The following is a 14,566-nucleotide window of genomic DNA, read 5'->3' as shown; positions in this document are numbered from 1 at the left end:
GCCTCCTTGGCGCCCTTGGCGTCGGGCCCAGCGGGGGGCCCAACCTCCTTGGCGCCCTTGGCGTCGGGCCCAGCGGGGGGCCCAACCTCCTTGGCGCCCTTGGCGTCGGGCCCAACCTCCTTGGCGCCCTTGGCGTCGGACTTGATGGTGGAAGTCATCACCAGCGGGGTGGAGGTCTGGATGTGCTGAGAGATCGTTTTGGATGACGCTGGCTCATTTTGCTTCCCCTGTGTGGCCGGCTGATTGGACTGGGATGCCTGTGTACCTGCTGGGAAAGCAGAGGCACAACAGCTGTGAGCACCCACCCAGGGAGATTACTACCCAACCCACCTGCCCCCAGCAGCCACAACAGCCCCTAGGGGCAGAGGCCACGGGCCCCAAGCCCTCCCTCCTTTCACCACCAGCCCCTTCCCGTCCTCCCACCCAGCCCCCCCGGCCCAGCCCGCGCCCCCGCAGGAGGCGCCCACACCTGTGACGGGGTCGCTCTTCTCCTCCCGCCCGGGCGCCACCAGGAGCAGCAGCAGCGACAGCGCCGCCAGCACCGAGCCCCGCGCCGCCGCCATAGAGAACGACCGCTCGTTCCGCTTCCGGGAAGCGGGCGCGCGCGGACTGGAATCACCCGCACACACTTCCGGTGCTAAAATCTCGCGAGACCCGAAAAGAGCAGGCGCGGGGGGAAGGTCTATGGAGCGCGGGGGCGGGGCTTGCGGGGGCATGGAGCCAATGGGAAGCGGCGGAGGCAAAGATGCCCAGAGGAGGACGTGGCTTCCCTGAGCGGCAGGGCTAGCAGCCAATGATTGGGGCTGGGGGCGGGGCGCAGCGTCCAGAGCAAACCCCGCGTGGGCGCGGCCGGGGCTGTTGGTGCGAGGGCGCCGCCTGGCGGCTGCCGGCGCACGCACGGGGCACGTCCCGGCCGTGCGGCTCAGCCGAGCAGGCCGCGGCCCGCGGGGCGGCCCTGCCGCAAGGCCCGCTGTGGCCGCCTCGGGCGCGCGAGGCTCTTCTTCCTTTCCCTGCACAAGGAGCCTTTGCCGCTGGGCCTGGCGGCCTCGCGCAGAAGAGCTGACCCGGCTCCTCCGCCGGGCCCAGGTGAGGCCCCCCGGCGGCAACAGCCGCGTGTTCCCGAGGCGGCAGCTCGTGCTGTGATCAGCGACCGTCACTGGTGACCGAGCGGCGATGCAAACCCGTCCTGCTGCCGACTCCCCCGGCGCCCCGCTCCGGCTCCGGCTCCGGCTCTGGCGTGGGGGCGGCGTGGACCCCCAGCGCGGCACCGCCGCAAGGCTGAGCGCTGCCGCGGGGGCTCCGAGCGGGAACAGCAAACACTGGGGCCTCGCGCATCTGTTTCAGAGACTTGCTGGATGGAGCATAACAGCTGTGCCTGCACCAGGCAGCCAGCGACTGCCACCTAGCCAAGAAGGGGGGACGGGTCCCGAGGAGCCTGTTCACTTCTCTTATCTTTGCTGTCCTATATCCAGGAGCAGCTCCACAGCCCCGGTGCGGACGGGTCAGACTCTGCAGCCCCTGCAGACTCGGAGAAAGGGATGGAGTAGCCTTGAGGGAGGTTTTAAACACCTGAGGAAGGGAAACTGTTGTCAGTGACACCAATGCAAATTGAGAGCTGTGCCACCGAGCCTTTCCTGTCTTTCGTAGGATCGTAGCAGAGGCCAGGCTGGAAGGGACTTGCATGGCCATCTAGTCCAACCCCTGCTGGAGGCAGGTTCATCTTTATCGCTGTGCAGCTGAGAAGAGGATCTTGCACAGGGCCCGGCTGACAGCAGCCCACGCTGCGGGGATGTGGAATCTGTTCTTTTGCCTTCAAAGCCCAACTCGGCTCCAGCAGAGCTGAAAGCCCCCAGCTGGCTGTGCCATTTGCAACGGTGGGTGAGACACGGTTGGTCCCAGCTGCTGTCTGACCTCTTCTGTTCTTGTAAATGGTCTAGTCAGGCTCCATCACCCTCCACCGCAGGCATGGAAGAGCTCCACACACCATCCAAAACAAAACCCCCAAAATGGAAAATTTTTGGCTCCTAACCTATGGCCAGTTCACCCTCTTAACCTTTTCTTTTACATAGATTAGTCTCTTGCTGTGGTAGGTTTTCCAGATGGTCAGTCATTGTTACCATCCTAAGGCAGGGCACCATAATCAGACACAACAATCCTGCCAAGCTTTTTCAAAAAATCAAACTGTTCCCTGAAAATAACCATGGGCTGTTTCAGCAGATGGGCTCGCTTCCTGGGAGAGTGTGAAGATCCAGGGCCCAAATCAATGGAGCTGCACTGGAATAACTGTAAGAAACAGACCAGTGACCTTCACCCAAGGTGCAATGTGACCCTTGCAGGGGTGTCCACACTGTTTGCACCAGTAGCTGCACTGATACCTACATTATGATTAACCCAGAGGTATCAAAAAAGCATCTAGAGTGCCCAAACCGTGCTGCCAAGTCATGGGCTTTCTGAGCTCTTTCCACCTGAAGAATTGCTCTGGTGTGTTTCTATCAGCAGATGCTGAGTAAGACGCTAAAAGCTGGCCTTTCCCAAGGGAGCCTGGAGGCTAACAAGACAAGGCTAACTTGACTCTCAACAGGTCCAGAAGCACTATCTAGCTAGCTATTTTTCAGATTAGAAATCACGTTCTTTCACGCAGCTGAGAAGATCAGCACACGCAAGGTTAAGTTCTGATCTCAGCTACGCTGGAGGTATTCTGTTGCAGACAAAGCTGTGGCTCAAGTGATGCTGAAATTGGGCCCCTTGCCTCCAGTCCTTGCAAATGGCTGAGGTACGGGTCTTTTCTGGAAGCCCTTGATGCTGGTGGCAATTGCTGTACCAAGGCAACCTGCCACAGAACAGCTCTGCCTTGCAGAGTAGGTGAAACACTAGTATTGTGTGTGTACCAAAGAGGATTTGTACAAAAAACCACAGGAGGTGAGGGGACAGCAGGCAGATAGTGGCCTTAGCTCATGCTTTGCTTCTGTTAGTTACCTCCTCCGTGACATGGGGCCTCATTGATCTAACCAGACCAGTAATGGTAGCTGGAAAGCAACAAGAATCAGGGCAGCCTCTGCTGAGAGGAGAGAGCCGTGCGCCTGGGGGCTTGGGTTGGCACTTGCTGCCTTTTCAGCACAGACTCCTATTTAAGCACATCAGGACCTTGGAGAATCCAGGCCTAAGTGACATGCCCAGGGCAGTGACAGAGTGGAGGACAGCACTCAGACATCCCAGACATGGGGAGTGCCATGATATCATCCAAGGGGTGCTGCTTCCTTACATGGCACGAGAGGGTGGTGGCCAGTGGAGGAGGTTGCTCTCCATCCCTGGCAGTCTGACTGCTCTGAATACTTGTCCTCACATAATTTCCCTTCTCCCCATGAATATTCCTGGTGGTCCTTCGAGCTGAGACAACTCCTTCCCAGGGGCTGGTGAAACCCAAGGGCCCTGTGGACAGAAGCAGAGCTGAGGGCTGCCTGGTGAGTGGCTAGCAAGTTGCTGGGCCCTTCAAAGCTGAGGGTCCTGGTCCAAGACCCCTTATGAGGGAATGATGAAGTCTTCACCCTGTCAGTGAGTATATCCCCCCAACCCTCTTCCACACCGTTCCTTCACCCCAGGGCTAATCTGGTCAGAATAAAGGATCAAAAGGAGAAACAATTAGCAAATGGAAGAATTTAATGATGCTAATTAACATGTATTAAGTGTAGCCTCTGCCTCTGCACCAGCTGCTTTGGCAGGCGAGCTGGGGCCTGGGAAGCGCCGGCCCGTCCCTGGCGCACACAGCGAGGAAGCAGGACATCTGGTGCCTTCCTCCCCCGCAGCCGCTCACAAAAGGCAGGTTCACAGGAGCCTCTGTTTCGCTTCCCGCCGTTAGTCGGGTTCGCCCCTAATTAGCTCCGTCTCTGCAGGAGCCCCCTGGGATCTCATTAGGCATTTCAATTAATGCATAGCCTGACCGGCAGAGGGAAAGGAGTGTTGTTGGGGGTGGTCGGGGTGGGGGGGAGGTTAGATCAAGATGACTGCCATGAGCCAACAGAAAAGAGGTCATAGAAGAAGCTGCGCTCTGAAGGTGGAGAAGGCAAGTGAGATCCCAGCTACTCCCAGTGTCAGCTGGGCTGGGACCAGCTCTCTGCCGCCTTCTGCCCCTCCACAAGGTCCTCTCCAGAGCAAACGTGGTAATTTTATTGAGCCAAGGTCTGGGTTTGACAGTCAATGACCCCAAGGCCCTGGGGATATCGCCCCAAGCCAAGCCAACCTGCTCTCCAACCACTAATGCTAAGGGCTTCCCATGGGGGCCATGGGCAGAGACAGGGAAGAGCTTGTGCACACATGTGCAGTGTGTGTGTCTGCACATTTGCCTTCAGAAGCTGTTTTTAGATGGCAATGACTTCGTGTGCACTGTCCTTCCCATTCCCCATCGCTCTGGCACCATGTCCACCCACCACCATGACCACTCCCCGCTACCAAACCTCTCAGGAGGCAGCTACAGCCTTGGCTTACACAGGTACCGAATACCAGAGCCAGCTCTAGTGCTTTGTTAGCATCTTTTTGGAGTATGGAAATGAGAAGGCAGAGCCAGCACCAGGTGACCAGCCTGTGCCAACCAAAGACACTCAGGTCACCAATGGGTGGCAAAAGGTAAGGCCCTACCTCTGTCGGTGAACTTGCTTTAGCGGTGCTGAGTGCCATCAATTCCCAGTGGGAGCAGCAGATACTCAGCATCTTTGAAACAGCCTCTTTCTTCAAGGTCTGGGGGTGTACCTGAGGTTGCATCCCAGGCTGGGTTGGTCTCTCCACCTCAGAGTCCCTGTGTCTGTTCCAGGAGATCTCTGCAGAGGGTCTGTCTAGCTGGGCAGCTGCTTGTCCCCCTGTTGGGCCACACTCCATCCTGGGCATCGAGAGGGACAAGAAATCCTGTTCTCAAGCTGTGTCTCTGGAGCCGCTGCACAGTTATTGTGCCAGCCCTTGGATGCTTTATCTCCTTGAAGAAATGAGACATGATTCAGTTTGGCTTTGTACCTCAGTAGACTGCCTGCAGGGCTGTGAGAAGACCATGTTCCTAGACAAAAATAGCACAGTTAGACCCAGGGAGTTTAACCAAACCCAGGTGCTCACCAGACACCTGCTTTCCCTCTCCTGCAATGCCAGCAGAGCAGACGCATGGCAGGGGCTGGGTGGAGATACCCAGCTGCTGGGGAGACAAGCTACTTTCCAGACTGCCAAGGGATGCCCATTCAATGACTGGGTGTCCTCCCGGCCCCCGGCTCTGCAGGAAACCCTCTCTACCAATCCTTCTGCAAGAAGGCAGGGTGCCACTGACCCTTTTCCTAAAAGAACTGAGCAGGATTTGGAGAAGTCAAGGGAAGTGACCAGCATGCGTCATTCAGAGCCCCTGTGTAGGGCCTCTTTGGAGTCAGTGGTAGCATCTCTTTGCTTCTCACATATGTGGGTGTGGGGCTGTGCAGAGGTTTGTACACCTGAATGTGTTCTTAGTTGGAAATGCTGCTGCAGCTCTCCTGGGAACCATTGCTTAGGACTCTCTGGCCGGAGTCTCCTTCCTGCTTGGACAAGTTTTCCAACAATGCATCAGACAAGGTTGGAAGAAGTGTAGACCACAATCTTGATGCTCAGTGGGAATCTATGACATCTGGCCTGTGGAGAAAATACTCCCATGCTATTCCCCTATGTAGCATAATAGCCCTTGCACCTCACAACATTTTGGATGTTCGATTTTCTGCAGGAAAGCCAACATTTGTCATGGGGAAGGGGAACACATGCAAAAAATCAGTCTTGGGCCAAAAACAAATGCTGGGGGGCAAACTTCCAGCCTGGCCTCTGGGGGGCAAACTTTCGATCAGCTCCAATGCACAAAGGACTCACAGACCCTGCCAGCAGGAGTGTATTCCTTTGTGAATGAAGCAGTCCCACCATGGAGCTGGCTCCTGCTCTCTTTGCCAGCAGCGTGACGGGAAGCAGTGGGGAGCACTCCGGGCAACAGCGGCTGTTGGATCGGGTGAGCCAGTTGCCTCTCTGGTAGTGGGATATAATCCACATCTAGCTCTGCTCAGGAGCGCAGCAAAGCATCGCAACAGATGTTCCTTTTCTGTATGGGAAAATGCCGAGTAAAACAAAGAAATCCTCTCCTGCTGAAAGCCAACATCTGTTTGAAGCTGTCTGGCTCCAGTTCAGGCTTTAATTATTCTGACAGGTCTCTTCATGCCTTTAATTTCCCATGAAATCCAATTCAAGGAGTTATTTGTCTGCAGGCTGATCCTGGGGTGGGGAAGAGAGAGGCTGCACGTGACCCCCACTCTCCCCACTGAAAATCCCTTCCTCCGGGCAGCTTTTGCACAGAGAAAGCTGGCCCGTGCCTCTGCAAAGGACCGTGTTGCAGCAGACGGGTGTTCTAGCACCACGCTACCCCTGTAGTGCACAGATCCTGCATGATGCGCTGTCGGGGCATCATCAATTGACACGTTAGGACCTGTCCAGACCTCCAGGGAGTTCTTGGCTTCTCCCAACAGCAAGGAAACGGTTTCTCTGAAAACGATAAACTCTTTAAAAGACTGTCTTGTTTGGGAAGGAACTTCCTACTGAGTTCAGGGCTGGGTTGAACCAATGTGGGGCCCGTGGTAAACAAAGGCACGGTGCCACCCACCTCACACCGGCCTGTGCTGACCAAATACAGGGTTGGCAGGCAGCACCCTCCTTGAGATACAGGAACAGATAGCCTGACACATACCTGCTAGGTGGGGGAAGCTGCATGCTTCTCCCCTGCACTCCCCTGCTGGTGGGTCTCCATGAGTTGTGGAGTTTACACCCCTTGAGATGCACTGAGCTTCAGGCCTAGAACACAAAACAAAACAGGGACCGGGTTGTGTTTGTCCAGGTAAGAGTCATATTGCGGAGGGGCATGTCATCCCTCCCAGGCCCTGGGTGAAGCCATTTGGAGTGGGAACACGATTAAAAGGGATCTCTCTGGACTTGTCTAGAGCCTGGTACTGCTGGGGGCATAATTGGGGAAGAAATATCAAAGAGTTTTTCAAGTCCCAGAGCTGCAGCCCAGCCTTCAGGGCTCACAGGGGTGAATGTTGGCAACAGAGCGCATGTGCTATATACAGTGCCCAGGAAAACGGGATGCTATCTTCCCTTTAGTGAACCAGTCCTGAACCCCCCTCCAACACATACTCCCTTCTTCTGCATGGGGGGCCTCTCAGGCAGTTCCCAGTGGGTGAAGAGACTCATGGAGATCCATGGACCACGCTCCACACAGCAACTTTGCAGCTGGAGTTTTATTTCCTTTTGTGAAAATTAACAGATGATGGGAGGTTCCCCCATAGGCTCAGCTCCCCTCCCTCCCCAACCCTGAAACAGTCACAGGAGGAACCAGGGACAGGTTGTCCTGGCATTGTCCTGGCATGGCATGCTCCGCTCAGGCTGGGGCAGGGGCCCCAGCCCTCTCTCCAAGCCCGAGGCATGTTGAGAAGAGCTGTTTTCAGGACAACGTTGTGAGCTGCCAGGTGCCTGCTGCCTGGTGTCCAAAATGACCTTCAGCAGAATGCCAGAGAGGCTCCATCTGTCCAAGCCCAGGGTTTCCAGGGAGGGGGCAACAGAAATACGGCGGTCTCCACTTGCTTTAGGCTCATGTGAGCATCTTGTGGCTGGCTGGTGCGTGGGTTTTCTTTTGAATTTTTTTTTTTTTTTTTTTTATCTTTTCTTTTATTAAAAATGGTCTTTACATAGACTACTGGGAACAGCTCCAAGCAGAAAGCCCCGTCCTCCAGAGTCTGCTTATAAAAGAGTTCGCAAAAGGGTCAAATATTGACCAATAACGGTTTGGGCGGCGTTTGCATCTCGATTGTGGCTTCGGCAATGTACAGTGGGGCGGGGCGGGGACAGGACTGGAGGCCTCCTTTAGTCAGCTGGTTTGGTGACCAGGGAAAGAGGCTGGGCTTGCAGCACTGCTAAGGCGGCCTGGGGGGAGGGAAGGGCAGCAGGGAAGGAGGGAGGGGAGGTCAGAAGGGCTGTGGGTGGCACCGAGGGAAAGGGGATGGGTCTGGAGAGGAGAGGTGAGGGGCTGCTGAGGCCAGAGGAGGAGGAAGAGGAGGCCTTGCTGGACAGAAAAGCAGCTGAGTGCAGGGCAAGCTGGGCTCGGGCTTCTGGCTTGGTGGTGAGCGAGAGGGGCTGGGCCTGCTCAGAGTGGGTGGCTGCTGGGGCGGCGGGAGAGGCCAGGGCTGCCGAAGGCGTGGCGGGCGAATCCAGCATGCTGCCGTGGGAGGAGGCAGGGCTGTCACAGGGCTTCTCCACAGGCAGGTACTGTACGCAGGGCTTCTTGCTCTTGGAGACCAGGGAACCTGGAAGGGGCAGCAAAGGAACCCATCAGCATCCCCATACAGTCCAGTCCTGGGCAGCAAGAACAGCAGGTGCAAAGCCCAGTATCTGCGCCTGGGAGTGGGGCTGTCTTCACATTGCTGCTGCCCCAGAGCACAGCCAACCTCCTAGCATGTCATACTGAGGTAGGCACGAGCTGCACAGTGCTACACTTGCATCTCCCACAAAGAATGGCCTGCACTAACTGAGCTGCCCTGCCTCATCCACCAGGGACTCATCATGCAGGGAGGATTGTGAGAAGGCACTGGAGGACTGCCTGCACCTGAGTAATTCAGCTCTATCCTCACTACCAAATTAGGCAGACAAACAGCATGAACTATGGCCAGAAGTACAAGCAAACCTGGCATGCGGGATCGTGGGCATGGGGGGAGCACGGGGCATGGACTAAGGCAAAGGCCTGGCTTCATTCTGCCAAGGAAACCAGTCTCACTGGAAGGAAAGGGGCTGGGAAGGGCATAGCTTCTTGGCACATGTGTGCAGCTGCTCCCAACATCTTGACGTCACAGGGTGGGATAGGATACAAGTCAAATCATCGACAAAGATATCCAAGGACAGAGCAGAGCATCTTAGCCTCAGGGGACAGCCCCTGCACCCTGCTTTGTCCCACCTCAGTGGTATTTTCAAGGCAGGGTTCTTGGGGTTTTTTTAAAGCAGCCACATTGCTCAGACCAGGTCTGGGTCAGAGCCCTGTCAAAGAAAGGGAGAAGACAGGGTCCTGTCCCCATCTGATGGAGCTACGTGAAGCAGATGCCCTGTCAGGTCATGACATGCCAGGGCTGGTACTCACTCTCGGTGTCCTGGGTCTGCTGCTGGGCAAGTTTCTCTCGCTTCCTCTTCTTCTTTTTCCCCTGGAAAAGGCAACAGCACAGGGTTCAGAACAGTACCAGGGCAGCAACAACTGGCAACCGGGGGAGGAGGGGCAAGCATTGCTATGATCCCCGAGGCTGAGCTGCTGTGTAACACCTGAGAATACTCCCCAGGGCACGTGCCAGGGAGGGGCAGCCTCTGCAGAGACCATGCTTCCCCGCCAAGCCTCCCCCCACCCCGGCAGCTTCAACTCACGTAGTTATCCCGCGCAGACCAGGTCGGGTAGAGCTGAGAATGCAGCTGTCGCTCCTTCCGCGCCAGCTCGTAGTACTTGGCTTGTTCTTCCCGGGACAGTGAGTGCCACTAAGGGGAGAAAAGAAGTCAACTGACTGTGAAACCCGGGGGTGGGGAGACAAAACCCACCCTCCCCCTTTCTGCGAGGGGCCCCTGAGTCGTGAGCCTGGGGCGAGCAGCAGCTGCAGCAGGCAGCTCTCGGAAGGCTGAGCTAGGTGCAACTTGGAGCAGCGCTGGCAGCTGCCCACAGCCCTAATGAGATGGAGTGCAAGGCACAAGGGCCAGGCCTCCAGGCCCACACCACCACCCTGAGGCAGAGCCTGGAAAATTCCCAGGGCCTGGGGACAGGCAGCAAATGGGGGCTCCTGCTCTCAATGAAGCCCCCAGCCACAGCTGGGGAGACCCTCTGCACTGTGCCCCTCTGGCTTGGATCACTCCAGGCAGGTTATTACCAGAGTCCCCAAGGATGCTTTCCATAAGTGAGGAGCCAGTGCTACATCCCTTTCTAGTTCTACCTAGTGTGCTACAGGACAGACCCCCAGCATACCCACAGGAGCAGGGGCTGTGGCTGGGGGTCACTATCTAGCCACACAGCAAGTGGCCTGGGGATGCCAGGGCTGAGCATTCAGCTGGGGGCCCCCTGAGGCATGGTGGTTCCTGGGATCCTCAAGCTCCTCCACACTACAGCCTTGTAAAGGGAGGATGATGTAAATGAGATGATGCCAGCTCCAGCATGCAAAGCACTTGCATATCCTCGGCAGATGCCAGCCAGGCAAGGTCCCCCATGGATGATGGAGAAGCTGGGGGGCAAGCTCCAGGGCAGCTCCGCGGACACCAAAAGCACAGGAGGAGAAGGAGAGCTGGATGCAGGGCAGAATGTGGGAGGCATGGAGGAAAGAGGGACCGAGGAGACAGAGAGAAAGACACTGGTACCCGTCTGCCCAGGATCTGGTTGATGGCTGCACTCTCTTTCAGCGTGCACTCGGCCACCACCTTGGCCCGCATCTCCTTCATGTACAGCATGAATGCGTTGAGCGGTTTCTTGATGTGGGGCTTTTTCTCCTCTTCCTTCTTCACAGTGACCGGGGATTTCCTGTGGTAACCAGAGCAGGCGGTAACCACAATGGCCATCATGTTCCAGAGCCAGATCTCAGCCATTGCTCAGGCCCCTGGGGGCATAGTCCCACACCCACTCCCCTCCCCAGCCCTGGGTATTCTGCAGACCTGAACAGTGGGATTTGCTCTTTCCTTCCCAAGGAAACCAGTAAATCTCTTTGCTCTGTAGGACCCAAATGCAGCCCTCCCTCCCCCCATCAAAATCCATTACTGTGTGGCCCCAACTCCGTCAGCATCTCTTACAAGATAACTCCCCCTGCCCCACAGATTCCAGGGCATGTCCACTTTGGCACCCAACCATGCTGCCTCAGCACAGGATGAGATCAGGTTGGTGCAAGGAGGCTGATTTTTCACAAGCGCACACACACACATCCAGGGCATGGTGCCATGGTACAGCTACACTCTGCTTTAATCCCTGCCTCACCCAAACTTTAAGTCAACTGCAGCATTTCTATTTAGGCAGCATTGAAAGAAAGAATCAGGTGGTTCATTATCCTCTCCCTCATTCCTGCTAATCTTTACTCCACAGGTGACAACAACTCTCTCCTTTTTAAGGGTCCTGATGTTTCATTAATCAAGTCATCCTTTCTTCTGCAATTCTGCTGTCTGCTAACAGCAAAATTGCTTCTGGTAATCTCTCTCGTTTCATAGTCCTGCTGCCTGTTTTTAGCTATAACTAAAAATCTCAACTCAAGTGTGGTTATAGTAACTCAAGTACACATAAAGTCAGGTGTGGAAATGGCGGACAGGGAAATGTTGGATGCTCTGTCAAGATGCTCAAAAAGACTAGATTCTGTTGTACAAATCTGAATAAGACCTGTGCATCTACCTGTAACGATGACAGAACCAATGAAACAACTTCTATGGACTGTTTTTGCCTGATTTGTTGCATTTTTTTAACTTAATGTCTAAGCTCGCAAATCAGTGTACAGTCCATTAAACTAAGATTTGGTTTTTTTGTTTTGATCTTTAACTGAATAATATAGCACTGGGGCCTGCCCATAAGTAAAGCTTCTAGTTTCTCTTTTAACTGGAGAAAAATACGCATTAGGCTATATTTGCTGATGCACTGAGCCATCTGCACCCCTATGTTCATGTGGAGGTGCATATTGTGGGCAAAGGTGTTAGTGTACCTATGTGACAGATGTCCCTGGAGGTGAAAGGCTAGCTGGGCATGTGTATGTGTAAACATGCATGGAAAATGTCTGTGTGGTAGGGATGGGAGTATGTGTGCATGTTGGTGAAAGCAGGCTGGTACATATGCAAGGCCATATGTACACATGTATTTCTACAGGCAAGCAGGTATGAGTGAGCTTGTGTACATCAGGCTCTCGTCTGGGCACTAGAGTGTGCCTGGAGGGAAAGATATATGGAAATACCTCCGCTGGATTAACTGCATCCTTTGCACAGAGCTTGCAAAGCAGTTTTGAGGCCAATGTCACCTCTCTGCCATTTGGGGGAGTCCCTGAGAATGGCCTGGTAACAAAATCCTGCCCCAATCCTATACACCATCTGGCAGCTGCAGATACTAGGATTTGGATCTTCTGGAAGCTGACACAACCCTTCCAAACTCATGTGCTTACACATTTTCCAGAAAATCAGATGCTTTTGCAGGGAAAACACTACAATCATTGCATGAAGCGGGAACGGTCGCTTAAAAAGTGGCTGCTTTTACCATGCCTTCTCTTTCTTTTTTTCCCATATGGCTGGGGATTGTGATGCTCCTGCTGGGAGTTAAAGCCAGAGATTTCTAGATAGAGGGTCTTTCCCCTCCACTTAGGATCAGGCTTACTGATTTGGGGTCAGGAAGGAATTTTTTCCCCATGGTCAGATTGATAGGCAGGGTTTGCTCTCCTCTGTAGCAAGGGGCACAGCCTCTGCTTGGGGTCTCTTGAGTGTATATTAACAACCTGCTACAGAAACGGGACATTGGCTGCTGTGGTCCTCCTGCTTTCCTTGTGGCAGGTTCGGTGTTATGTCGTGTGTTGTGTCAGGATTGATGATGATTTTATGAAGAGTTTAGATGATAGATTTGTATAGGATGGTTTGGATAGGGCTGATCCTGCCTCAGGCAGGGGGGTTAGACTAGATGACCTCTGGGGTCCCTTTCAGCCCTACCTCTTTCTGATTCTATGAAAAACCACTTTTTAATGGAAAATAGGGCTCATGTTCACCAGTACAGGCCTGTGCGCACGAGGCACTGTAGAAGCCCAACCCTGAAACTCTGCAGTGTACCAAAAGATAGCCAACTGGAGCTGCACTCCTCATGCCCCCCTCTCCTACATCCTTAACTTACGCATTCCCCCCTGGGCTCACGCTGGGCTGTGCAGGTTCCTGCTTCACGATGGGTGAGACAATTGTGGGGTGCGGGATTCCCGAAGGGTGGAGCCCATGTGCGGGAGGTGGCACCATGTGTGGGGAAAATCTGCTGGACATCAGGCTGCGAGTGAGGAGGGAGAGAGCAGGACACACGGGTCAGGAGGAAACACAGCATCAGCCTCAGTGCAGATCTCAGCTACTCTCCCCAGGCCATGCAAACACTCCTCCCGCCCTGTTAGTCCTTCCCCTTGACTCCAACCTACCCTGCCTCTATCAGCACTGCCTCTGAGCATGCCCTAGCTGTGCATGAAGCAACATGATGATCATCCCTTGAGTCATGCCAGGTCTGTGCCTCTACAGTCTAGCTTCTCTGACAAGGGAAATGCATCCCCTGCTCTAGGACCGGCCAGATATGTAAGAACTGCCATGTGCTGTGTCAGATGGCAGGTCCATCTTGCCCAGTCTCCTGTGCCACACTTCAGCAGAGGGTGGATGCTGAAAGGGTGTGACCAGAGTTTGTACCCCCACTTGCAGCCTCTAGCATTTAAGGTCTAGGAAATTCTGACTCAGAGGCTGTGCTCCTCACTCCCGTGCTCAATAGCTACCAATGCCCGTCTCCTCCAAGAACATGTCCAATCCTTTTTTGAATCTGGCTGAACCCTCAGCTCTCTCAACATTTTGTGCCAATGAGTTACACACTTGAATTCCATGCTGAGTGAAAAAGAACTTTTTGTTAGTTTTAAACTTACTACCTACTAAGCTAAGACCACTGCAGGACCTCATGTATAGGCAGCCACCAGCTTGGAGAGAACCTGATTGTGTCCAGAAGGTCCTAAACAAGGTTTCTTGGGATGCAGACACAAATACATTTACACCAAGGGAATTTACTCTGAGGTAAAAGGGGAGCAAATGCAAGATACACAGTGTTTTCTAATGGAAATGCTCCTCTTCTGTGTAGAGGTACACTGATACATCAGTCTGATATCGAATCCGTACTGATATAAAGAAAACTGGCTATATTGGATATCAGCCCAATGAGGCCAATAATTTGGCCAATAAATGCCTGTACTGCTCACAGCCGTAGTGCAGCACTCAGGCAGCAAGGAGCACAGCCAGCAGCATGGAGAGCTGTCTCCAGGTGTTAAGTCCAGTGTGGTGGAAGGGGAGCGGGAGGGGAGGGGTGGGGGGCAGATCAATGCGCCCTGAGGTGAGGGAGAGGGCAGGGGCAGGGTGGGGGTAGGGGGCCAGAGCCTATGGCTCCTGGGGGAGGAAGAGGGTGCCGCTGCTTGGACCCTGAGAGGGCACAGGGGTGGCGTGCACCCCCGCCAGATCTGTGCAGGGCTCTTCTTGGCAGGGGCTGGGCTCAGAGTGGGTGCAGGCAGCGCTGGGAGGATGCTGCATCCACTCCAAATTTTGCCACTTTTCCAATCCCAGCACCGCCGTCACCAGCCACCCAGAGCAGCCTGGGCTCAACAACCCGCCTCCACCTGTGCACTGGGAAGTCGGGGCTGTGCTGGACAGCTGGTGGTGGTGACTGTGCTGAGAGCGGAGCACTGGCAAAATCTGGGGTATCCTCCCAGTGCCACTGGCACCCACTCCAAGCCCTGGCCCCGCCAAGAAGAGCCTCACACAGCCACAGCTGCAGCCCGCCCCACCC

At 54.9% G+C, this 14,566-nt stretch overlaps 2 protein-coding genes across 2 annotated transcripts in view; both read right to left on the bottom strand.

Annotated features, from left to right (window-relative positions):
* TGOLN2 (trans-golgi network protein 2) overlaps positions 1–635 on the bottom strand; it is a 7,772-nt gene extending 7,137 nt beyond the window's left edge. The window contains exons 1-2 of the mRNA XM_019556663.1: positions 470–635; positions 3–265 (exon numbers count right to left, since the gene is read on the bottom strand). Coding sequence (XP_019412208.1) covers positions 3–265; positions 470–563 — 357 coding nt within the window. The 5' untranslated portion in view covers positions 564–635. The remainder of the gene's footprint in view (positions 1–2; positions 266–469) is intronic.
* A 6,621-nt stretch (positions 636–7,256) lies between these two features.
* TCF7L1 (transcription factor 7 like 1) overlaps positions 7,257–14,566 on the bottom strand; it is a gene marked incomplete at its 5' end in the record, with an annotated part of 56,886 nt that continues 49,576 nt past the window's right edge. Inside the window, 5 exons of the mRNA XM_019556662.1 lie at positions 7,257–8,336; positions 9,161–9,221; positions 9,436–9,543; positions 10,408–10,567; positions 12,887–13,030. Of these exons, the coding sequence (XP_019412207.1) occupies positions 7,897–8,336; positions 9,161–9,221; positions 9,436–9,543; positions 10,408–10,567; positions 12,887–13,030 (913 nt within the window). The remainder of the gene's footprint in view (positions 8,337–9,160; positions 9,222–9,435; positions 9,544–10,407; positions 10,568–12,886; positions 13,031–14,566) is intronic.

The sequence above is a fragment of the Crocodylus porosus genome, unplaced genomic scaffold (genome assembly GCF_001723895.1).
Source record: "Crocodylus porosus isolate Cpor-Errol unplaced genomic scaffold, CroPor_comp1, whole genome shotgun sequence".
NCBI lineage: Eukaryota > Metazoa > Chordata > Crocodylia > Crocodylidae > Crocodylus > Crocodylus porosus.
This window is presented reverse-complemented; position numbering and strand designations above follow the sequence as displayed.